The sequence below is a fragment of the Cyprinodon tularosa genome, unplaced genomic scaffold (genome assembly GCF_016077235.1).
Source record: "Cyprinodon tularosa strain WSP-4 unplaced genomic scaffold, ASM1607723v1 ctg741, whole genome shotgun sequence".
NCBI lineage: Eukaryota > Metazoa > Chordata > Actinopteri > Cyprinodontiformes > Cyprinodontidae > Cyprinodon > Cyprinodon tularosa.
Window position 1 is genome coordinate 513,907 of NW_024039498.1, and position 26,972 is coordinate 540,878.

The 26,972-nt window shown below is 42.3% G+C and overlaps 1 protein-coding gene across 1 annotated transcript in view; it reads left to right on the top strand.

The window, feature by feature from the left end:
• The first annotated feature begins 225 nt into the window (after positions 1-225).
• LOC119773099 (neural-cadherin-like) overlaps positions 226-26,972 on the top strand; it is a 348,848-nt gene continuing 322,101 nt past the window's right edge. Inside the window, exon 1 of the mRNA XM_038269917.1 lies at positions 226-1,723. Coding sequence (XP_038125845.1) covers positions 571-1,723 — 1,153 coding nt within the window. The 5' untranslated portion in view covers positions 226-570. The remainder of the gene's footprint in view (positions 1,724-26,972) is intronic.

Sequence of the window (26,972 nt, forward strand, 5' to 3'; positions counted from 1 at the left end):
TTCTAAAACCAGCCAGGTTTCAGTATTAAGCTGCCAGCTTTGGATCCACGAATAGTCTCAGACTTCTTCAACTGAATGGACCTGGAGACTAAGAGGCAACAAGAGAGGGAAATAAAGTCAGGACTGTTGAGTTTAGCTTCCTGAAGCTCTTTTATTCCCAGGAGGCTTTTCCAGATGATTGATTTTTACATAATTTTAATCCAAAAGGCTTATTGGAAACAGCAGCGATAGATCTGGATGCGCAAGAGTGAGAGGAGAGGAGAGCTCGGCCTCTTTTCTACGGACACTTCGGCGTCGCCCACGCACACGTTTGAGCGCGGAGGAGTGAGACGTTTCCTAAAAGTTGTTTTTCCCATTGCTGCGTGTTTTCAGGCGGTTTGGTGTCCGCTCCTCTGGGTCTGAGGATGCGCTCTCAGATGTACCTTCTGCTGCGTGAGTGGGTCGCAAAGAAGCGGACTGAGGTAAGCGCGCGCTCATTTTCCCTGTAACGCGCACAGGCAGGCAGCAGAGCTGGGAGAGAAGGACGCACAGCTCAGACTCACACAGGCATCTGAGGCTGGCTGCCGGAGCATGGTGCCGGAGAGCCCAGGGCTCCAGTTTAGTCCAAGTTTTTGGATCTCAGCAGGACGCAGGGAGGCAGGTCCGCGGGGACCTGGGAGGACACATGGACATCGGAGGGACACCAGCGCTCTGAGATCAGCCAAGACAGACCCGACCATGCTTTGGATCACCTTTTTACCGTTTTTGTTGCCGTGCTTGGCCGCCAACAGGACGTCGGACCCCGTGCCATTCTTTCACGGACATGTCTTTGAGAACTCGTCTCCGGGCTCGCGGGTCAACGGGCTCAGCGTCCCGCTGAAGCGGTTGAACTCTCTCCGGCTGTGCGGCACCGGGGAGCCCGGCTCACCCGCGCCGCGCTTCAAACTTCTGGGAGATGGAAGCGAGGACTTCCGAGTGTTTGCGCACCACAAGCGGGGAACCGTCCTGCTGAGGACCAGCCAGACTTTGGACCGAGAGGAGCGGGCTGAGTACGCACTGAGCCTTGCCTGCTGCTGCGGACAGGACGCTCCGGATCTGGTGGCGTCCATCAAGGTGGACGTTCTGGACACCAACGACCACCAGCCCGTCTTCCCCAGCGCGGATGTGAAGCTGGACCTGGATGATGCCACTGCGCTGCGCGCGGCCATCTATTCGTTCAGCGCGCAGGACGCAGACAGCGGGAAGAACGCGGAGCTCTACTACTTCACTGTGCCCAAAAACGGAAGTTTTTACGCGGTGCCCAAAACGGGCGACATCCTGCTGGTGGACTCCATCCTGGGTCTGGAACAGCCCATTAAGTTCCAGGTGTTCGCGCGGGACCGCGGCTGGCCGCCGCGCACGAGCCAAAGTGTCTCCGTGGAAATAAACCCACGACAGTGGCCTGTCGCGGACGCGGCCGGTCCCAAACTGAAGCAGCCAGTTCAAGCGCGGAGATCCAGATCGGTCCCGGAACCAGAAACCCCGATTTTCATTAGCGTGTCTGAGGACGCGGGGATCGGCTCGGTCGTGGTGAACCTGAACCCAGTCAGGTTTGGCTCCGCCACCTTCGAGCTGCTGGAGCCGGAGGTGGAGAGCTGCCCGATCAGCGTGAACAGAGACAGCGGGGATGTGGTCATTATGCGGCGGCTGGACCGGGAGACGGAACCGCTGCTGGAGATCACGGTCCGGGTTCAGGACCGGAGAGGTGAGCAGAGGACCGGTTCTGCTGCGGAGCGAGCAGAACCTCTAAATGGGCTTAGATTTGATTTCCTCTGAAATATTTCTGTTTCCAGATTTGAGCCTGTGGAGCTTTTGTAATGATGGATAATAAAATGTGTGGCTGAACTTTTCCACAACTTTTCTCTGTTGGAAAGTGAAAAACAGCTGGAGACGCTCCTTCCTGTTATCTCTGAAGCTTCTGTTCTCTCTGTGGGTTGGAATGTTTTTTAGCCGTCCCGCCCAGATTGTAAATTACAACCTATTAAGGCCAGGCTTGAGATTTATTTTCTTTTTAATATGAGAATAAATGAGATAAAGTCGCAAAGTTATGAGAATAAAGTCATAATATTACAAGAATATTATTGTAACATTACGAGAATAAAGTCATACATTTATAACATAAAGTAATAAAATTACGAGAATAAAGTTTAAAAATGATTTTAATGAAATCGCAACATTACGAGAATAAAGTCGTAATATTAACTTTATTCTCTTAATGTTCTGACTTTATTCTCGTGATTTTATCACTTTAATCTCATAATATTACGACTTTATTCTCAAAAAAAAAGCCCTAATACTCTGTGATAGTAAATCAATCAGCAGATGCAGAGAAGGTGAAAGCTACAGGTTTTAGCCCTGCCAATCAGTGGGTGGCGCACTAACCAGCCCAGAAGGAGAGGAGCTCTATGCTTGTTTTTTGGGCTTAACTACAGGTGCTGGTCATAAAATTAGAATATCATGAAAAAGTAGATTGATTTCAGTAATTCCATTTAAAAAGTGAAACTTGTATATTATATTCATACATTACATACAAACTCATATATTTCAGATGTTTATTTTGTTTAATTTTGATGATTACAAATGACAACAAATGAAAATCTCAAATTCATCATATCAGAAAATTAGAATATTACTGAAGACCAATAAAAACAAAGAATTTATAGAAATGTTGGCCAACTGAAAAGTATGAACATGAAAAGTATGAGCATGTACAGCACTCAGTATTTAGTTGGGCCTCCTTTGGCCTGTATTACTGCAGCAATGCGGCGTGGCATGGAGTCGATCAGTCTGTGGCACTGCTCAGGTGTTATGATAGCCCAGGTTGCTCTAATAGTGGCTTTTAGCTCTTCTGAATTGTTGGGTCTGGTGTATTGCATCTTCTTCTTCACAATACCCCATAGATTTTCTATGGGGTTAAGGTCAGGAGAGTTTGCTGGCCAATTAAGAACAGGGATACCATGGTCCTTCAACCAGGTACTGGTAGCTTTGGCACTGTGTGCAGGTGCCAAGTCCTGTTGGAAAATGAAATCTGCATCTCCAAAAAGTTGGTCAGCTGCAGGAAGCATGAAGTGCTCTAAAACTTCCTGGTATGTGGCTGCGTTGACCCTGGACCTCAGAAAACACAATGGACCAACACCAGCAGATGACATGGCACCCCAAACCATCACTGACTGTGGAAACTTTACACTGGACTTCAAGCAACGTGGATGAAGTGCCTCTCTTCTTTTCCTCCAGACTCTGGGACCTTGATTTCCAAAGGAAATGCAAAATTTACTTTCATCAGAGAACATGACTTTGGACCACTCACCAGCAGTCCAGTCCTGTTTCTCTTTAGCCCAGGCAAGACGCTTCTGACGCTGTCTGTGGTTCAAGAGTGGCTTGACACAAGGAATGCGACAGCAGAAACCCATGTCTTTCATACGTCTGTGTGTGGTGGTTCTTGAAGCACTCACTCCAGCTGCAGTCCACTCTTTGTGAATCTCCCCCACATTTTTGAATGGGTTTTGTTTCACAATCCTCTTCAGGGTGCGGTTATCTCTCTTGCTTGTACACTTTTTTCGACCACATCTTTTCCTTCCCTTCGCCTCTCTATTAATGTGCTTGGACACTGAGCTCTGTGAACAGCCAGCCTCTTTAGCGATGACCTTTTGTGTCTTGCCCTCCTTGTGCAAGGTGTCGATGGTCGTCTTTTGGACAACTGTCAAGTCAGCAGTCTTCCCCATGATTGTGTAGCCTATAGAACTAGACTGAAAGACCATTTAAAGGCTTTTGCAGGTGGTTTGAGTTAATTAGCTGATTAGAGTGTGGCACCAGGGGCCATCAATTTTGAACCTTTTCACAATATTCTAATTTTCTGATATGATGAATTTGAGATTTTCATTTGTTGTCATTTGTAATCATCAAAATTAAACAAAATAAACATCTGAAATATATGAGTTTGTATGTAATGTATGAATATAATATACAAGTTTCACTTTTTAAATGGAATTACTGAAATCAATCTACTTTTTCATGATATTCTAATTTTATGACCAGCACCTGTATTTAGATATTTCGAAACGCTTATTTATGTAGTGCTTGTTTCATACTGTAAAAATAATGAAAAGTTTATGGACATTACAATTTGAAAGGAACAAACATGTAAGATTTAGAGATTCTAAATTTATCTCAAATCATTTGAGTTATGCTTTTAAGGTTTGCTATAATTTAAATTGACATTATTGGGAATCGGAATACTGGATTTCTCTTAGAAGAGGTAAAAATCAGGCTAAATATCTTTAACCTCTGAGTGAAGAAACCTGCTTCTGTCTAAACCTGAAAGGTTTTCATCCTCATTCATGGGGGTAGGAGGGGTTAGCAGTAGAATTAATACTTTATTCTGCTCCCATCTGCTCTGGATTCATTATTTTAGAAAAAAATGAATGCTTTTGATGAGGAAACTGTAGCTATGAGGTCATCTTTCAGAGTTCACTGAAAACTGTTTCTTGTGTCTGAGATGGAAAATATTTTCGTTTTCAGGATCATTTACACCTTTTGCTCGCTGATCCTCGATTTTTTGGCAAAGGTAGAGATCAGGATGGGACTCCAGTTGAATTGGGCACCTTAATGCTGATGCGTGTTTCTGTTTATGTATGACACACAGATAGTGAGGATAACGTAGAGCTGCTGTAAATGGGTGATGGACATGAAGGGTTTGTTTTGTGAGGTCTGCATCAAACTTGAGCTGTGAAATAGAGAAATATGTGATGGAGAACACTCTGTTTAAAGATGAGGGTAAAGTTGGTGATGCTGTTATTCTTAAACATGGGGGGCTCTATTTGTAAATATGGACAATTAGCTAAACGGTTGTTGTGCAGTCAGTCAGCACGCAGCGGCCTTAGTTAGGAAGGCGTGGGAAATTCCACTGATAGTGGCTGAGATTCCAGCTGGTTGGGCGTCGTCCCTAAGTGTGCGCACTAGAGGTTAAACTAAGTGGCATTTATCTGCGTCGGCCATGATGATTCATGTGTGCGGATAAATGAGGGCAGGGTGAATATGTGCCGACAGCAGCAACAGATGCTTGGATGTCAGGGGAGCTGCTGCAGCTTCATTATCACTCACACATCCGCAGTGAGGCAGACGCCGTACCTGAGCCAGTTCACTAACTCTTTAAACGTGGAGGAAGGACACTGAGAAAGCAGAGGCTTCTGTTCACACGTGTCCCAGTGAGAAACGCTTGGCTGGAGTTTAGCCAATGGAGACTACTGGGTTTGGTAATGAGGGTCAACCTTAGTGGGAGAACCGGGCCTGTGCTCAGGGCAGGAACAACAGGATGGTTTCTCCCATTATTACTTCATTGAACTTCTTATAGCTCCAGTAGGACCCTTTGAGAGGAGGCCAGATTGTTTTCTTTTAATTATAAAGAGGCACTCAGTGGAGAGTTTTGAAGTATGCTTTTTCAAGGACGCGTCATTATGGGAAGGTCTCCAGGGTTTGGTAATTTGAACAAGTGCTTCAGAATCTGCTAAATGATGAATTGTGTTGCAGCTGAGGTGTTTTTATAAACTACACACTTCAATAAAAGTGGCACTTTTTTTCTGTTAAACAAATAAATAAATGGAAGTCTGAAAGATAAAGGGTTAGTTTGTTAATTAAACTTTTACTTAATCCAGGTGACAAAACAGTGTTCAGATTTTATTCATTAGGAAATTTGGAGTTCTGTAGATGAGAAAATGAAGAAATGGCTGCGGCTCAGATTCATAATTAAAGACTCCACCTTCTTAGATACAGGGATGGTCCATTTTCTAAGAGTAGTAGCCATTTAAAATTTCCCAACTTTCCTTGATGGGCCCTTGGCTGGTCCCCCAAGATTCCTTTTTAAACATCTATAATATACTTTCTGTCATGATTTATAGACATTAGGATCTAAAGAGAAGCATCATCTCCTGGTCAGACCCTGTAATTCAGTGAAAGGGTCGAGTCAGATTAAAACATATGCAAGAGGGGGTAACTCCGGTTGCTAGAAGTTGGAGGAGATTTCGCTGGTAGCTTGAGGGAAGTACGCTGCTATTCGGTTGGCATTTGACAGGGAAGGGCCATTTTAAATGGCTGCTATTGTTGTTCTAGTGAGGACTCAGGCAGGAGTATTCTGGATCAGCTGTAGCTGTCTGATCCACTTTCTAGGCAGACCAGTAAAAAAAAGCTGCAGGGATCAATGCTACTAGAGATAAACAAAGCAGGAAGTTGGTCTGCAACATTAGACCTTTAATCCTGGAGAAGTTCTCCAGGTGATAGAAGGCCCACTTTGTTCCTGTCTTTATGAGCCACTGAGTTCATCACTACCCCCAGATTTAGAGCCTGATTGCTGCTTTCTAGCTGGATTAGCTGAAGCTGAGTTTGACACATTCTTCCTTTCTTCCAAAAACTATGACTCCAGTTTAGTTTTATTCAGCTGAAGAACATTTTGTTCATCCATGCATTGATTTCCTCTCTGCATTTATCCAGAGCTGGAATGGGTTCATATTAAGGCTGAAACTAACGATTATTTTGCAAATCGATATTGTCGATAACATTATCGATTCGATATTGTCAAATCGATGTTTTCGATTAATCATCGGATATCCAAAGGTTCTTTAAAGAAGACTGTTTATGAAATGAAACCAGATTAAACTAAAACTTTTCGACTTGAGGAGTTCTGCATAGAGCATATTGACAGACGAAAAAGTTTTTTTTTAATCTTGAATGCAAAATGCTTATATATTTTTCCTACATTTTTGGTATAATAGCTGCTTAAGGTTTGGTTGCTCTGTCACCCTAAGACATGTTTTAGAGTCTCTACACTCCATTAATGATTAATCGATTAAATTAGTTGAGGATTATTTCAATAATAGATTAATCACAATTAATCTGATTTCAGCCATGTTAATGAACTGATGTACTGCATCGCTACGGTAACTTGTATTGTCTATGATAGAGGTCTTCAACAGGGGGTCCGCGACCCCTAGAGGCTTCCACAGAGGCACTGCATGGGGGTCGCAAAAGTTCCTGTTGATTTATTTTTTTTAATGTATTCCGCCCTGCAATTTTATCCACTAATTGAAATGTCTTTAAATACATATTAACATGAATTCAACACACTGTAGTAAACAGATAATTGGAGGCAGAAGATGCCTTTCAGTCATCAATGCACACATTCAGTGACACACAGGAGCTCTTTCAAGCTGGGCACCGTTTCATTCACAACACCTGTCTCATCAACCAGGAATCAGAATTAAAAATACTTTAATAATTCCAGGGAGAAATTACTTTCGGTAGATTACACCATCTGTAATAGAGTGACTATAGGACCAGTTTGATATAACACAATTCCACACAATATGTATAATTAGGGGGTCCCTGCTCCTTCTTGCCATCAGTTTGGGGGTCCTTGGCCTGGAAAATGTTGGGAGACCCCCTGTCTATGGGGATCTGAGGCAGCAGGAGCATGGAGACACTGAATAGAAGGGCCCCTAAGATGGAGCCCTGGGGAACGCTACATGGGATCTCTGTGGTTCCGAAGGAAAGTTACCTGCTGACACTAAACAGTCTGTGTTCTTCAGGAGGATTTAAAGCATTTTAGTTCTGGTCCAGAAGGTCTGACCCAGTGTTCCAGGTCCGCTAATAAAATAAAGCGATCAACGGTGTTGATGATTGGGTTTGAAGACAAAGTGTCCCTGTGTCGCAGAATGATGGTGTCAGAGATAATCATCCCTTTAATGTGAATTTATTAAGTTGTTTTTGCTTGTAGCTACAAATATTGTGGTAATTATATAGTGTCTGTGTTTTACAGTAGTGTAAGATGATAGAAGAGGAGAGAGGAAGAAGATGGGAAGGCTGAGTGAGAGTGGAGGAAAATAGGAAAACAGCTGGAAAGGACAGTTGAAGAGAAGAGAGAATATGGATTTACTTTTTCACAAAATTGGAAAGCCGTGGGAACCTTCTTCGACCCATCAACTTCCATCCCTCCCCTTTCCCCAGACCCAGAGACACAGTAACGCAATCACACACAATAAAACAATCAATGTATTAATTTTAATAAATTTAGGAAGTAATGACAGTTCAGGGAGGCATTTTTGACTTTGAAACTTGATTTTTATGCTTTAAATGAAAAGTCCGGTTATATTCACAATATAAACTCCTGAAAGTGCTTTAAAAATGAAATTATTACAAACTGTTCAATAAATGATCAGTGTTTTTAATTAAGAGTAATTTTCCTTTGAATGTGCTTTACTGGAGACATCCATGTTTGTCAAAGAACACTACCCACCTACTGGTTTGTGACTCAGGTGCGGTATCGGCTGTTGATCAAGTCCCAGTGCTGTATCTGTTTTTTTTTAACAACGCGCTATTATCCAAGTCATCTTAAAAACATTCTTCTTCCAAATGTTGGCTACATATTACGGGTTTTATCTCTGGCCTAAAGTTCGATGGAGGATCATAATTTGTAAAGGTGAGATAACTAATAACGTTTTTCACCCGATGTATTCTAACATCCAGCTGCCATGCACGTGGGCATTGTCAGTTTCACTATAGCTCTGGTGAATTTCAATGGTGAAGTCCTCTGGAAATCTTCAATAATTGTTGTTGATTGCAGATGTGTCTAGTAGTTCCCATTGATTTTGCTTGTAAAGCAGGGAGAATGGCGCTAGGCTTACAGCACCGTGACGTCACTGCCGGAAGATGCCAGGAGTGAGGTGTTATTATATTTGGGCAAAAATGGCCGCTTCCAGACTCAGTAATTGTGAACACAATTTTGACAAAAGTTCTTATTTTTTTACTGATTATGTGACAATCTCGGCACTGGTGCTGGTTTAATTCACAACTCGGCACACCTGCTCACTCCACCCTGCCTGCTATTAAAACTAAGTGGTTAGTAGGGGTGTAAATAATAATCGTTTTGTATCGGTCCATCGATCCAACAGCCGACAATCCGATGCATCGACACGTCCGCAAGAGTATCGATTCGTGTTTTTTTTTTTTTTTTTTTCTGGTCTATTTTTATCCATTTGCTCTTGGGCGTAATTCTGACTCCCGTGCTGTGGTGGCGCTAAACCTATTTTGCTCTCCTACCTTGCTTACTGGTTATACACTTGCAGCAGTGTGTCGCAGTAAGCTTGACACAGACATTTTTGATTTATGCCCAATATTAAAGCATGGTCTGTGCTATACACTTTGGGTCTAGATACGACCGAGGCAAAGCGGAAGTGGGGGCGAGTTTGTCCGACAACGGAGGGACATGAGGGCCAAAAAGAGCGGGGCTCCAGGTGGAAAAAGGGTCCCAGCGTTCTTGCGCACCTCGCTCTTCTATTAATCTGTGGTTTAGCATGAAGTGCTGTATGTATAAACACTGGAAATGCCTGCTCAATAGAACTGCAGTAACATAAAAACACCACAAGGGGCTACTAATGAAACTGACAGGAGCCAGAACAGTAGGTTTGCCTGCCAACGCTGTCTGTGAGTTACAAAGGCAGCCTAACCCCTTTGCTTCTCTGCACCTGCCAGTTATCAGACCCTGGATCGGACCTAGACCTTTCTTCTGGATTGCCCCACTGTACCGAGACTGAGTTGGACTCAATCCCAGGAATCTGTAACCGGACTGTCTTTGGATCGGTCTCAGTCCTCTGCAAACCATCCGCCGCTCAAGGGCCACCGCTTCCACAAGCCCCATCCTCAAACAAAGTCCTGCCCCAGACTCATCACGGAGCCTACCGCCAACTCTGAGACCCAGTAACAGATTAGTGATCCAGCCTCATCCCCTCGCTCGTTTTTTACTCTTACTAATCACTAACCTGTTTTCTCCGCCATAGGGGATTTCCAGTCCGAGAGCTGTCTGTGCGCTCCCAGCACCACACTTAGCCCACACTCTCATAAGTAAAGTCCGTTGCATTCCACTGACCTGTCTGTGTAGTATCTTGTGTTCTATTTCCTGTACGTAACAGATTAATGCTATATTCATTAAATTACTGCAAACGTATTAGTTTTAGGTATAAATAATGATCCATTGATCATTTCTTGTTGACCAGACTTCTCATTTAATACTTGTAACACTTAAACTTAAAGTTCATAGGAGGTTTGCCCCAATGATGCATTGCTTTTTGATTCTTTGTATAAAGAATACTTTTGTGTATATTTAGCTTTACTCACGCATCACATATTGTTCTTCTGTTTCTAAATACCCTCCTCATCTCATTGAGTTCATCCAGGTCATTCATTCAATCTTGAATGTGTCCGCTTCGCTCTGCTCCACTATTTGAATTCTGATGTGTTTTACAGAAGATGCTGGTCAATACTGACTTTCCAGAGGTGCATCCAATCAGCATAAAGGTAGCCTGAAGGGCTCCTCTGAAAGGAGCCTAAAAGCCTAACTGTTTAGGACACTTTTTCTGCTCACTTGCTAGCAGACTGCAAGTTTCATTTTCAGGCTTAGAAGTTGGGCTGCAGGGTGGCAAGGCAGGCTGGGATTGGTGTCTGAGATGTCAGGAACAGAGCATCCATCTGCTGGTTGATGCTCGTAGAAGTCTCTAATCCACGTGGAGTGAAGAGTAGTGCTGGAGCCTCGACCTCCGTCCATCTGTTCCCATTATCCCTGTAATCCCACCTCATTCTCTCTGTCACACTTTCTCTCTTTGCTCTCACACTCATTTTTTCTTTTTTTGCTACAACTTTAGGGATGTGGAGTGAAGCAACGAAGGCTTCCGCTCTGATTCCTGGAGGGATAAAGGTGTGTGTGAGGCTGAATGTGTGATCTGTCAGGATCTAAGATGACTTCCTTTTCTCTCTGTTTGGTGTGTGTTTGTGTCGAAGCTGTCCTATATAGCTATGGTTATTGTTCAGCAAACAAATCAGCTCCACACTCTGATTTCTCTTTGCTGCATGTTTACACGGGCTTGGGATGGTTAAGATTAGGATAAATCTTCAGGGAATGAGAAGACGCCTTGGCCATGGAAAAACTACACTGTGTGCTTCGCAGAGAGGATTGGATTTAATGTCTTTAGAATGGAATAACAGCGTGATCTGCTCTTTACTTGTGTTTTTATGCTGTCAGGATTTGGGTCTGATATCTGGGCTCATTTAATGCAGCGCCAGCTGCAGTAAGAGCATCAAGCAAGTGGCCCATTAATTTTCCCCAAAGCTTGTTCCTCCCCTTTGAAAGGGCCAAGATGAGGCCGTTCTTTGACCGCAGTAACTCCAGTTGGCGCAGTGATTAGGGAAATGATTCATTTGGTTAATTAGTTGAGTGATTAATTTATTAGGTTACACGAAGACCTTTTCTTTGTCTTTCCAATTGTTGAGAGAAAAGTGGCTTTTTGTGTAATCTCCTAATTTCTTCTTCTGTCTCAATTAAGGTATGACCATCTGTCATCTTCAAATTATCCAGCCAACCCTATATCAAGTAGATACAGCTCAGAATTGTAGGGCTTTTAGCTAATGATTATAATGCACTTCCTCTGTAGGAAGCTCAGTCCTGGCAGTGACTATGGCAGCCTTCTGGTCTGACGGCCCCCAGGGGCGGATTTAGGAAATTTGGGGCCCTAGGCAAAGACAGGCATTAGGCCCTCTGAACTGATAAGAAAACACATAAAACAGACCCATTATACAGATACGGAAATTTTAATAGAATAGTATATATAGTATAATTTGTTCTAGGTTTTGTCCCTCTCTTCTTGTCCCTTTTCTTGTTGTTTTCCTCTCTATGTTTTGTACTCAGCTGACTTTTCATGCTGTCTCAAAAAAAATGAAAAATTATTTCCAAGCACTAAGCTCACTTAGCTGATTGCTCCTTCCTGTGTTTCCAAAAAGGCAAAAGTAAATAACCCAGTCCTTCTTTTCACTGTAGACAAGCCATGATCTGCTTATCTGTTCTTCATTTTCATTTGGATGAAATAATAGCTGCATGAATCATGACAGCAGACAAGATACAGGAGAGCAAGAGGCGGAGTTACCAATCTACTTTCTCTGGAGAGAAGAGTTTGCCGCTTTTAGATTAAATTCAATTCAGTTTATTTATATAGCGCCAATTCACAACACATGTCATCTCAAGGCACTTTACAGTTCACCAGACCATAAAGTCAAATTGGTTCAAAGTTTTCTATCTAAGAAAAACCAGCTGATTGCATCAACTGATTGACTCGAAGGCAATCCCTCACACTAAGCATGCTTGTAGCGAAAGTGGAGAGGAAAAACTTGCTTTTTAACAGGAAGAAACCTCCAGCAGAACCAGGCTCAGTGTGAGCGGCTATCTGCAGAGGCCAACTGGGGTTCAAGGAGACAGAAGTAGAGATACAAAAAGCAACTGTAAAAGGCGGCCCCATAAACACACAGCCATACAGATGAGCTCTGAGCCAGCTCCCATGTCAGAGGATGAAAAGAGCACATCCATCCAGTCACAGTCAGAGAAACAGGACTACACTGACTAACAGGCTGATCTCGAACATCTATAAACAAAGGTGTTGTGGCAGCAACAGACCAGATGAAGCTATTATGAGAAAAAGCAGACAGAGATTGAGATTGAACTAACTAATTCTTCTGAGTAGGAGAAAAGAGTTAGAATGAAGCAGAATGATGTATTTGGGGTCCCTATATCCTCCAGAAGTCTAAATTTATAGCAGCATAACTATGACAGGGTATCCTAGATATCCCAGAAGTTCTGTGTATGTAAAAATGTAATAAACTAGAAGGAGTTGCCTCATTAATGCTCATATAATCGTCCTGCTCCAGCCAAGTAAGGCAACATAAATCAACGTGATTATCACAAATCAAGTCATCAACTAGCAGTTTTTTTTGAGGAAAGAGATATTACTGTATGTTAAATAAGCCACATTTATTCGTTTTAACTTCTTCCCCAATTGGGGTTATTAAAATTTTAATTACATTATAATTATTTACTCCTTCGGGAATCTTTTTCAATTTATTCGATTTTGGTCATGGGCAAATGTTGTCACCAAAGTCTCCAGTAGCAGAAAAAAGTAGCTAGATTTGGCACTAGGCGCTTTTTTAAAATAAAAGTGGTAGAGGGATTTGAAAAGTTGCTAAATATCGTGCTAAGTTGGCAACACTGCTCTTCGCATCGTTTTTTTTTTTTGGGGGGGGGGGGGGGGGGGGGGGGGGGGTTGCTGAGACACACTTAATATTATAAGTGTATATATATAGCGAAAGGATTTTGATCAAAAACATAATTAATGTTCACAAAGTTTTATGGGGCAACCAGGAACTAGGCAACTAGCCAATAATGTCTATTGGTAAATCTGTCCCCTGACAATCCTGGTTTTTATTTTTTATCATGCTGTAAAAATGATGTTTCAGTTTTCTGGATGGTTTGTTAACTGACTGTTTACCTGAATATTTATTTTCTTAATAAATGAACGGTATATATTTTTCTTCCGAGAAGTTTTATTTTTTTTTTTACTGTACAGCTAAACTTTAAGATTATTGGTTTTTTAGGTTATTTACTACATATGAGAATTGTTTACATATTTTGTTGACTTGTTTTTGCCACTGAAACACCTGAATGCCCCAAACTGTGGGAACGTAAAGTCTTATCTTAGCTAATCTTAGCTTAGCTTCTCCTCTCTTAGTTTAGCTTAGCTCAATTTCCCTTATCTTATTTTAACTTAGCTTAGCTTATCTGATCTTTTGGTGACCATTCTTTCTTTGTTTCAACATATGCTTGGACTGACAGTGAAACTGGGGAAGTAAATCCTTTGTAGGCCCAGCAGGTTTTTGGGTCAAACCCGTCGGTGCTTTATGCCTTTTCCTAAAGCTGCTCACATATCCGAGTTCTTTAATCCTACCTGGTTTCAACCGGCAGGGCAACTGCTGGTAATCAATTAGATGGAAATGCCCATTAAGGTTGGCAAGGACTCTATTCTTAACTGCACACTCATTTCTAAAATTAGACCAGGTATTAGTTTGAGAAATGTCCTCCTGACCACAGCAGACCATGAGCCAAAAGTTCAAAGTATTTGTTTTCATGTTCTCTTTGTTTTGTTGCTGCATGCAGCTGTAAAATAAAGCAGCTTTGTTTGGCTTTAAAACGAAGCAGCTAACCAGATTCCTCTGAGTGTGATTGCTCAGTGTTTCTGCTCTAAGAGGACAGAGAATAAGGGAAAAGGCTCAGAGTCGCACCAAAGCTGCTAAGGCAATGCTTCAAACAGGTAGCAGGGGTTTTAGCCATTCTTTTTACGTCAGATCAAGTTTTTTTGCTGTGAGGGAAAGGCTTTAGTATTCGTGGGAACCCAGTGGGATATTAACCACTGTAGGATCCATACAGTGTCTGGCTGCAGGGAAGAGACATCAATTTGGGATTTCTCCACATCATATTAAATTTGGTTTCATTATCTTTGTTCCTTCAGCCGAACTGTTCCCCATCATTCCTGTTCATTGCCTGCATCTAATCAGAGGTTTGAATAAAATCAGTCTGAAATGAAAGGCTATCTCTTTGTGGAGCTACTCTATGGGAAAACGGAGACTAAAATAAAAGCATCAGAATAGACAGTAATCTCAAATTCATAGAAGGTCAATATGTTTTTCGTGTCTAAACTATAAATATACACTGACCCATTTTTGAAAATGTCTTCAACCAAAAAATTACAGATGTTTTTTTTTTTTTTGTCTCTATTTTAATCTGTCAGAAATGTGAGTCTGAAAGCTCAGCATAAATGGAGGAAAAACAGGTGATTTTTATCAAGATGATTGCTAATGATGTCACAGAGTTTTTCCCTTTAGAGAGAAAATGTTTTCTGTCTGCAGATGAAGCGCCTTCTGTTCCCACATTTCTTTTGACAAGTGCATTCATGATAGAGATAAGAGCCATAACAGGTCTTTTCCCAATAACAAGAAGATTGTTGTACCATCTGTAGAATTAGGCTGTAATGATAATGTGATATAATGAAATAACCATAAAATTATAAAAGCATAAACCTCAGCAGAAGGCCGCTCACACTGAGCCTGGTTCTGGTTATGCTGGAGGTTTCTTCCTGTTAAAGGGGAGTTTTCCTCTCCACTTTCGCTGCAAACATGCTTAGTGTGAGGGATTACTTTTGAATAAACAAGTTGATGCAATCAACTAGTTATCATTAAAAATAAACTTTGAATCAATTTGACTGTAATGATCTGGTCTCTGTTAAGGTCCTTGACATGACATGTTTTGTGAATTGGTGCTATATAAATAAATCAAGCGGAATTGAATAGATTTATCCACAAATACTACAGAATGGCAGAATAGAGATAGAATGTAGTAGAATGCTGAAAAGGGGTTCCTATGTCCTCCAGCACTCTAAGCCTATAGCAGCATAACTACAGAGATAGCTCAGGATAAGCTGAGTCACTAACTATAAGTGTCTTCTAGAAGGAAAGTTTGGAGCCTTGCCTTAGAAGTAGACAGGGTGTCTGCCTCATAGACTAAAACTGGAAGTTGGTTCAACATGAGAGAGGAGCCTGATAACTAAAAGATCTACCTCCTATTATACTTTTAGAAATTCTAGGAACCACTAGTAAAATATAGAGTGCAGAGAGCTTTAATGATCACTAAACTAGAGTATTCCTGAAAGCATTTAAAGCTCCTTCTGTTCACTTTAGTGCTCTGGTGTTAATGTAGCATGTCTAGGAACCTTCAGATGCTTAAATGCTACATTCACAGCAGACTGAGTTCTGTTCAGAAATGTTCAGCAGGTTGAGGTGCTCATAATTTTCCTGGATGTTCTCGTGGCTTAAACAGAATTCTGCTTACCTTCAGAGTTAATTTCAATTCAATTGAGTTAATTTATATAACTCCAATTCAATGGACTTTACAATTCACCAGATCATCCAATAAAATTGATTCAAAGTTTTCTTTTTATGGAAAACTAGTTGATTAGTAACAAGAAACTAGTTGGTTATTTAAAAGTAATCGTTGGGGTGTTGGTAGGAGAAAAAGGAAGAAAAATTCATGAAAAGAACATAAAAAAGTGGCATTAGGCCCATTGACTCTTCAGCAATCCCTCACACTAAGAATGCGTGTAGCGACAGTGGACAGGAAAACAGGAAGAAACCTCCAGCAGAACCAGGCTCAGTGTGATCGGCCATCTGCTGATGCCAACTGGGGATCAAGGAGACAGAAGCAGAGATACAAAAGGCAACTTTAAAAGGTGGCCCCGTCCAGGAAACACACAGCCAGATATACGAGCTCCAGGCCAGTTAAACTCCACCTTGGTTTTACTTTCACATTAGTTCAAGGATTTAAGCGAAATTACCATGAAAAAAATGTATTATGAGAAGTTTTATTTTTCACATGAATACATGTTTTCTACAAGGCCATGTGACAGATATGACCATTTTAAGAACAATAATACCAATTCTCCCCTAAGCCAGCCACTTATCAAGAAATATTCATGAAAACACTTTAATTAGAAGAAATCGGATTTTAACGTGTCAAGAACCCTTTTGCTGTTCTCCTCCTACTCTCAAGAAAAGGTCGTCTGCCATATTTAAGCCATGCTGTATCTGCAGCGGGTCCCTAATTGACGTGTGCATCGCTGTAATGTGGCCAGACTAGCCTATTTATTTGTGTGTGGGCAGAAGCCACAAGGTAGCATCCTCATGTCTTGCCTCCTGCCAGCTTTTTTGCTGCATCGGGATCAATTAGTGTGTGAATGTGTGTGAGAGTGGGAGGGTCAGTGCACACGGGGCACGAATACAGCAAATATGTTTGAAGGAAGGTGCGTGTGTGTGCTGTGTAAACCCTTCCTGTTGAACCACTGCCTCCTTTAATATGCTCAGCACACAGGAGAGATCCCCTCTACTCTTCTTTCCCTTTTCTTTTATTTTCTCTTTATCTCATCCGCACACACACACTTATTGTTGGGAAGTGTTTTCCTCTCCATCTTGCACTGGCATATGTATTATGGCCACAGTTCCAAAAGCATCAGACAGGACATGCTCTGTGTTTCATGTATCTATAAATCACTTTAGTTGTTTTGGACTATACACCTTTAGTTCTCAGTTTTCCACATTATCCCCTCAGTGTTTTTCTTTATTTTGTCCTCTTGCTCTTCTCGGCGTCCCTCTGTAACTCTTGGCATCTGGTTCTTATCATACCAACACCTTCTTCCAGATCTTCTCATTGTTGCCATTGCCCCCCCCCCCCCCAAACCCCAGACCCATCTAGTGAATAATGACACCTGCTTTTTTTCACCTTTTTCTGCATTTGTGCTGCTCCCAGCATCAATTCTTGGGGACCAGATCTCTCTCTCCTTCCTCTTCTTTCCTCCCCTCCCTCCCTGCTGCTTTGGGGTTGCGCTATCAATGTGAGTGATTGTGCAATCCTGAGGCGTGTAAAAGACATGAGGAGACTGTCAAACAGATCAATAGACACTGTCTGAATATGTCTTCTAACCTTCCTCCGTGCAGCGTTGCTCAAACTCACACGCTGAAAAGTTACAGATGCCTTCATAGAAGACGCTATGAAGCATTACGGTGCGTTATACACCGGGAGACGTAGGGGCCCACACTCACGCATTGCTGCAGGAGTGCCGAAACGTTTCATTCATGCAGTAGACTTTTAAAAATACATAGAAAGCATTTAGAGATCCAGTGGAGGTCATCCAGACAAAAGGGCCTATTGCTGTGCCTCACTGGGATTGATTTTCCATCTGAACAGCAGATCTGATTAAAGACAGACAAGTTGGGAGTCAAAGATTGGAAGCTCCTCTTCTGAGTCGACATGCATACTCTCCCATGATAACGCACCACGAGTGCCTGATCTCTTATCTGTGCCCTGCAGTAGTGGCCGCCGCAGACAGCGGAGCTGGCAGCGTGGAGCTCAGCGTTTGTCAGATCATCTGTCAGCCTGAAACCACTCCAAGTAGAGTGCAGCTAGAAATCTGTTAAATTAGAGCTCTGTAAGGGCTGCATCTGCAAGCGCTTCCTGTTAGGTTTTATATTTTTAACTGATCTTTTGTGTTTTTCTGGAAATATCCTCTGCTACAGCAGGAATGAGGCGAGTATACCAAAGAGAACATGGAAAAGGTCATGGCTGCAGTAGTCCAACTGCATTAATGGGATGACTGCAAAGTTCGGAGGGAAAATTATTCCTCTTCTCAAAGAGTTCCAGAGTACCATTTGAAGGTTTTTAGAAATAATGTAAGTCAGGATATAAAGGGGGAGATTAGGGGCATAATAGATTTCATCATTTTCATGTTTATCAGCTTTGTTTTCTGTCAAAAGCAAGTTTTTCTTATAACCATGAAAAGCAGCAGTACATTGACAGAATAAGTGGTTCCAGTGGCAGATGAGTGACGACGTATAATTTAGGTGTCAAGGATTACAGGACTGTGACGAACCAGTGAAAAGAAAGACTTCCCTTCAAATCAGAACATTGCAGTGAAGATATGTAAGCACTGAGTGATCAGGAGGAACTTGGAGCTATAGAACCACACTATCTGTTGTGTTTCTGTCTGACTAGAACCAGGCTTGTTTCGCAGCATTAAACACATTTATTACGCTACATGATGGTTTTTAATTGTCAGTCGGATGTCCGTTGAGTACAGAAAAGGCTACTCAGATAAACAGAGTTCTTTCTCGACCCATTTCTACTAGAGTAACTGTCATGCTGTGTTTTAGAGGTCTGACCCAAAATGCAGAGAACCACTCAGAGAGCAAGGCAAAGGTTTAACAGGTTTATTGAGGTAAGGGTAGAAGGGGGGTATGATCTGGAAGTCAGTGAGCTGATGTACATGAGCTAGGAAGTCTAGAGGGGAAATATAAAACGGTTAGTTCAGGGACCGTGGGAATCTTGAATGCCGTAAGGAAAATGCTAGTGAGGGACTCACGTTTGGGGGGGGTTCTTCTCTCACTTTGCATCCAGTCTGTGTGGGTTGATCCAGAGAAGAGGGAACATGTTGAAGAATGGACAGGTAGACATTCTTTGGACCCGGAGGATCACTGGAGCGGACTGTCACTTGGATTTCCGTGAGGGACTTGAACGGCACATGTGGAGGTTTCTCCTCTGCTCAATGTGAACTCAGAAAACAATCCTTCCAGGGGTAGAAGACCAAACTTCCAGTACACAGGATGACTTCCTGCCAAAGGCAAAGATAAAAACAAGATTAGACTCAGAGAAACAAAGACTCAGTTTGACTCAGTGAAACAAAGACTCAGTTAAGACTCTGCTGATCTAAGCATGGATAGAGTACCCAAAACTGGCAAACACTCTGGCGTTGAGGTAGTGACAGTCCACTGCTTAAGTACTCCTTCAGATAATGATCCAAAGAGCCGCATGTGTGCAGGGAGGACCAACAAGGACAGGGCGCCACCTGGTGGTGGAGGGAGAGACAGACTCAAAACAGGCCACAAAAACTGGATTCCTGACAGTAACAGCAGAGAGTAACTGTCCAAAAAAAAAACTAAACCAATAATAATCACTGGATAATTATTTATACCTAAAACGAATCCGTTTGCTGTGATGTAATAAATTTAGCATAAATCAGCAAAAAAATTAAAACAACAATTTTCGGCACGATCACTGAGTCTGGGAGTGGCCATATTTGCCCAAATATAGTAGCACTTCACTCCTGACATCACTGTGCGGTAATCCTAGCGCCATTTTCCCCGCTTTACAAGCAAAATCAATGGCAACTACTAGACACATCTCCAATCAACAACAACTATTGAAGATTTTCAGAGGACTTCACAATTAAAATTCACCAGAGCTATAGTGACAGCTGACAGCGCCTACATGCATGGCAGTTGGATGTTGGAATACATTGGGTAAAAGTAGGAATAACTTAGTTATTTCATCTTTCCGATTCCTGATCCTCCACGGACGGGTTCGTCGTTGGATTGCCAACTGAAAGAGGGAGGATTTGCCATCGAACTTCTGGCCAGAGAAAAAACACATAATATGTAGCCAACATTTGGAAGAACAATGTTTTCAATATGACTTTGATAATAGAGCTTTTTGACAAACACCAGATACAGCACTGGGACAAGATGAGCTGCCGATACCGAACTGTGACATCACAAGGTAGGTGGCAGTAGTGTTCTTTGACAAAAATGGATTGCTCCAGTAAAGCACATTCAAATGAAACTTACTCTTCATTAAGAACACGTATCCATTTAACAGAACTATGTTAGTACATACTGTTTTTGTAATAATTTAATATTTAAAGTACTTTTAGAAGTTTTCTGAATATGACCAGACTTTTCTTTAAAAAGATGTAATCAGACAGACCATAATACACAACTATGTGCACATTTTAGTTGTTTTAAAGTCTAAATGAAAGGTTTCAAAGCAAATAGAAAATAAATGGTAAATAAATTCAGGCGAAAGATTCTTGGCACTTTGATGAAAAGTGCGGAGAAACAGAGTTACCTCACAATGAAGTTTGCATTATTTATTTAGAAAGCCATCTGACAGATTACATTTTACATCATGATTATAGCCTGTTCTTTCAGTGTTTAGTCCTTTTTCTCTCCTATAGCTATGGGCTCAGCTTTTACTGCAACTAACTGGATGTTCTCTCTTTCATCCTCTTACATAAAAACTGACTTAGAGCTCATCTGATTAACCATTTCTTTCTAAGACAGAGCCACCTGTGGAGATAGTTTACCGTTAGCTTTTCTAACATAGAAGGTATTTATAGATCAGTGTTTCTTTGTTCCATTTCTATATTTGCTTCTGTCTTCTTGAACTCCAGTCGGCCTCAACAGATGGTCGCTCACACTGATCCTGGTTCTGGTAGAGGTTTATTCCTGTTTAAAGGGACTTTTCCTCTCCATTGTTGCTACAAGCATCCTTGGTGTGAGGGATTGCTGAAGAGTCAATGGGACTAATGCAACATTTTTATGTTCTTTTCATGAATTTTTCTTCCTTTTTCTCCTGCCATCACCCCAACATCCGATTGAAAAACCTTAACATCAGTAAATGATCTTAGAAACCTGCTGCAGTCCACCTGTGTGTAAATGAAGCGCGTTCCTGAGAGATTAGGATAGTGATCGCTCCGACAATGCCATACACAGCAAATGCTTCCCCGGCTGTCCTTGCTGTTAAAATAAGATAGACTTTATGGGACTTTATAAGACAGACTTCTGATCTGTAGATTGTGCCATGAAAACATCCTAGTCATGTGGTCCTACTGCTTCCACCAGTTAATAATGTGAGGGCAACAGACTGAACACATTCAGGTGAATGACATTGAACTGCTTAAAGCCAAAAATGTTAAGTTATACTTTACATTTAAGATGTGTGCAAAGCTTTGACATTTGTGGCTTATAAAACAAAGCTTTTTGGCATTTCAGTTATAGCAAAGCCATCTGTCCTGTCAATGCATCAGGCTTTATATATGTGTTAGGATTTGAGATGAGTTACAAAGCCTAAAATAACATCTGTAAATGACCAGAAGTAGTTATTGTGAAATATCCAGTTTATAAAACAATTGAAGGGTAGTTAGTTCAATCTGGCTGGGAACACTGAAAGACTGTAAACAGAGCGACTTTAACTACTGATTGAAGCCCTGAAGACACTGAACCTTATAGAGGTAGAATTTTAAAATTTCCTCACTTTTCTTAATGTGCCCTTAATGGGCCCCTACAAATTATTTTTAAACATCAATCTTTGTACTAAAATGTTCTCTCTGTCATGATTTGTGGACATTAAGATTTAAAGAGAAGCGTCATCTCCTGATCAGACGCTGAGATTCAGTGAAAAGGTGAAGTCAGTGTAAAAACAAATGCACTACCAGGAGAAGGCCAGTGGATGGAAGTTGGAGGGGTTTTTGCTGGGAGTCGCAGGAGGGTAGGCTGCCATTCGACTTGATTCGACTGGGAAGGGCCATTTTGAATGGCTGCTACTGTAAGGTACACCCAAAAATTGTGTTGGACGAGGTTGTGGCCTTTATCTCTTACTGAAGGTCAATGGGGATGATCACACCCAACACGATTTTCTGCAGGGGGCTTGGTAGCTCCGACTGAGATTGACCCCACGTTCCGACAGGAAACAGAGATACGCATTTACCAAATAAAACACATACGCTTTGGGAAAAACTACAAAAAAATCACGGCAGAAAACAGTAAGGTTTGGAGTCAGAACCAATTAAAAATTAAAAAACCTGCAAGGTTACCATTGATAGGTGATGAGCAGGACAGAAAAAAAAAGTGGATTACTGTAATGCACACTATAAGTGTATCAGTAATTCATGCATTTCCCACCTTCAGAGGGTACAGAACGCTGCTGCACATCTTTTACTTAGACTTAAAGAAATTTTATTGTCATTTTGTACACACAGGGTGTACTGTATACAAAAATAAAATTTAGTTCAGTACAGCTCAAGACATTTCCACTTTCTAAAGTGCAGCAGTGATCAAATCTATCAAATCCTGAGCTATCTCTATAATTATGCTGCTATAGGTTTAGACTTCTGGAGGATATAGGGACCCCTATTTCATCATTCTGCTTTATTCTGTCTCTATTCTCCTACTCTGCAGAATCGGTTAGTTCAATCTCTAATGTTATGCTCTCTCTGCTTTTTCTTATAGTAGCTTTGCCTCATCTGTTCCTGTTTGGCTGTGACACCACCCTGGAGAGAAATATCAGCTGTGCTGCTTCCATCAACACCCTTGTTTATAGATGCTTGAGATCACCCTGTTTTCCAGTGTAGTCCTGTTTCTCTGACTGTGATTGGCTGGATGTGCTCTCTTCATCCTCTGACATGGGAGCTGGCTCGGTACTCGTCTGCCTGGCTGTGTGTTTCGTGGACGGGGCCGCCTTTTACAGCTGCTTTTTGTATCTCTGCTTCTGTCTCCTTGAACCCCAGTCGGCCTCGGCAGATGGTCACTCACACTGAGCCTGGTTCTGATGGAGGTTTTTTCCTGTTAAAAGGGAGTTTTTCCTCTCCACTGTCGCTACAAGCATGCTTAGTGTGAGGGATTGTATTTGAGTCAATGCGTCAATGCAATCAACTGGTTTTCCTTACATAGAAAACTTTGAATCAATCTGACTGGATGATCTGGTTGAACTGTAAAGTGCCTTGAGATGACATGTGTTGTGAATTGGCGCTATAGAAATAAACTGAATTGAATTGAATCAAATGTAAACATGGTGATCAAATGTAAACATAGGACTGATATATTATTTACAGTTTTTCCAACATTCAGCTTTAAAAAACAAATTTGCAGCGCTGGCACCAAATGTCCTTTAACAGCAACAAGCAAATTTGATCATAAAACCCCTATTTTCTCATCTTTACATTGGCTGCAAGTACATTTAGGACTCATTTTAAAATCATTTTATTTGCTTTTAAAGCTCTTAATGTTCTTGCCCCGCCCTACCTGTCTGAGCTGCTTCATCTCTTCACACACGGATGTTGCCTTAGGTAAGCTGACCAGTTGTTACTGGTTGTGCCAGGAAAGAAACGGAAACTCTTGGGGGCCTTGCTTTTTCTGTCGCAACCTCCAGCAGAAGCAGGCACAGTTTGAGCTCCCATCTGCTGAGGCTTACTGGGGTTCAAGGAGACAGAAGCAGACATACAGAAAGAAGCAGAGATACAAAAGGCAACTATAAAAGGAGGCCCTGTCCAGTAAACATAAAGCTAGGCAGATGAGCTCAATGCCAACTCCCAGGTCAGAGGATGAAGAGAGCACATCCAGTTAGTCACAGTCAGAGAAACAGGACTACACTGAAAAAAAAATAGGCTGATCTCCAACATCTATAAACAAAGGTTTTAATGGCAGCAGCACAGCTAATATTTCTCTCCAGGATGGAGTCACAGCCTACAGGAACAGACCAGATGAAGCTACTCTGAGAAAAATAAGAAAACAGAACGTTAGAGATTGAACTAACAAATTCTGCAGATGGGATAGAACTAGAGATAGAATGAAGCAGAATGATGAAAAAAGGGTTCCCTATGTCCTCCAGAAGTCTAAAGGGCTGGTTAAACTCCCAGCAGCAGTGTGTTGCAGTGAGCTTGACACAGACATTTTTGATTTATGATCAATTTTGAAGCAGGGTCTGCACTATACGCTGTGGGTCTAGATACGGCCGAGGCGGTGAGGAAATGGGGGCAAGTTTGTCCGACAACGGAGGGATATGAGGGCGAAAAATAGCGGGGATCGAGGTGAAAAAAGGGTCCCAGCGTTCTAGCAACTCGATCTTATAGCTGGTCCAACTTCACGAGTTCTTTTATGCAATTTCGGTCATAAAAGCAAAACAAGCTGGCCTCCTGTCTGCTGCACTGTCTGCGTTCACCTACAATTTGGGAGAGGTGCCGCAGAGTGTCTGCAGAGGGGGTGGGGAAGTGTTTTTGTTCAGTGCGACACCTACGCAGACGACCTAGTTTCGAAGTATAAATCAGCCTTAAGCTTATATCAGCATAACTGTAGAGATAGCTCAGCTACTTTACTGTATAAGGCTGTGGGGATTGGAGCGGGTACTTGTTACCTTCTCAGAGCACAAGCACACTGCTCTAACCACTAGGCCAACGCAGGTTTTCTATGCGTGGCTTGCAATGGTACCACTAGACATACACTATATTGCCAAAAGTATTTGCTCACCTGCCTTGACTCACATATGAGCTTAAGTGACATCCCGTTCCTAATCCATAGGGTTCAATATGACGTCGGTCCACCCTTTGCAGCTAGAACAGCTTCAACTCTTCTGGGAAGGCTGTCCACAAGGTTTAGGAGTGTGTTTATGGGAATTTTTGACCATTCTTCCAGAAGCGCATTTGTGAGGTTGCACACTGATGTTGGACGAGAAGGCCTGGCTCTCAGTCTCCGCTCTAATTCATCCCAAAGGTGTTCTATCGGGTTGAGGTCAGGACTCTGTGCAGGCCAGTCAAGTTCATCCACACCAGACTCTGTCATCCATGTCTTTATGGACCTTGCTTTGTGCACTGGTGCACAGTCATGTTGGAAGAGGAAGGGGCCAGCTCCAAACTGTTCCCACAAAGTTGGGAGCATGGAATTGTCCAAAATGTCTTGGGATGCTGAAGCATTCAGAGTTCCTTTCACTGGAACTAAGGGGCCAAGCCCAGCTCCTGAAAAACAACCCCACACCATAATCCCCCCTCCACCAAACTTTACACTTGGCACAATGCAGTCAGACATGTACCGTTCTCCTGGCAACCGCCAAACCCAGACCCGTCCATCAGATTGCCAGATGGAGAAGCGCGATTCGTCACTCCAGAGAACGCGTCTCCACTGCTCTAGAGTCCAGTGGCGGCGTGCTTTACACCACCGCATCCGACGCTTTGCATTGCACTTGGTGATGTATGGCTTGGATGCAGCTGCTCGACCATGGAAACCCATTCCATGAAGCTCTCTGCGCACTGTTCTTGAGCTAATCTGAAGGCCACATGAAGTTTGGAGGTCTGTAGTGATTGACTCTGCAGAAAGTTGGCGACCTCTTCGCACTATGCGCGTCAGCATCCGCTGACCCCGCTCCGTCAGTTTACGTGGCCTACCACTTCGTGGCTGAGTTGCTGTCGTTCCCAAACACTTCCATTTTCTTATAATACAGCTGACAGTTGACTGTGGAATATTTAGGAGCGAGGAAATTTCACGACTGGATTTGTTGCACAGGTGGCATCCTATCACAGTTCCACGCTGGAATTCACTGAGCTCCTGAGAGCGACCCATTCTTTCACAAATGTTTGTAAAAACAGTCTGCATGCCTAGGTGCTTGAATTTATACACCTGTGGCCATGGAAGTGATTGGAACACCTGATTCCAATAATTTGGATGGGTGAGCAAATACTTTTGGCAATATAGTGTATATGGCTTTGAAGTCCAAATGGTTCAGTACTTTAATTAAAGCGTTTAAAGCATCAGAAAGGTGTCTGTGAGAAAGGGGCTTCTCCACCCCCAGCTCATGTCAGGACTGGCCCTCACCAATAAAGGTTAAAGAAGACGGAAACTAGGCAACTGAAAATATCGTGAAGATGGGTGCGTATTTATTTACAGTGCGGAAGTGAGCATACAAAAATATGAGAAACAAAAAACTGAATAAACGCAAAAGAAAACCGGCCTCAATCAGGCAACACAAAATATAAACTGTAACCAAGACTTTAAATACAAACTTCCTTGCACTTACTTTTCCCTTAAACACAGCCTCGATGCAAACATGTGTTCAGCTCACCCTCTCTCTCTAGAAAAAAGCCCTGCCCTTTTAAAAGGCTTACAATCTCCAACTTACATCTAATTGGCTCAGAAATCAACCAATAGGAAAATAATGTTACAAAAAGTATTAAAAACACACTTTTAAATCCCCATACAAAATATCATAATATTCCCAAACCAACAATATAAATACTAGAAATGACACAGACAATATTTACACTCATACATGTTTGCAATCCAACAATACAATAATATTTTCCCCAAAACATTCAACTTCCGGGTGCCAAAAGCTCTCTCCACTGCCAGATCAGTGTATAAGAACTTTGGTTCCGAGAGGCTCTGGTTTCCTCCCGGACCTGATTGTTGACGCACCAGAATGTGAGTAGAGAATGTTTGAATGTAACGTGGGGGTTATTGCAATGCGTGTGGATTACGGTGTCGAGACAACGGGTACCGCGCTGCTCGCTAAGATGGTGAGTAACTGAATGTTCGGACCGAATGTACATGCTATTTTGCGTGTGTGTCATCTCGCGCTAGCCGCGGTAAAGAGGAAACTTGTAATGAACAAATGTTTGGCAGGCTACAGGTGCTACGTGCGCATGCGCATGTGTGTGTGTGTGAATGAGAGTGTCTGTGAGTGTCGGCGAGTTCTGTGAGTGTAGGCGAGTGTAGGTAGTGGCGTTTCTGTGAAAAATGTAGTTATGATGTAATTACCATCCCTCTTCATTTTTCACATTTCCTCCCCCTTCGGTTGGCTCGCCATCCTGGCGAGACAGGAAGTCTGCTACCGGGTTTTCTGACCCCGCCCTGTATTTCACCGTGAACCTGAAGGGTTGCAAAGAGAGAAA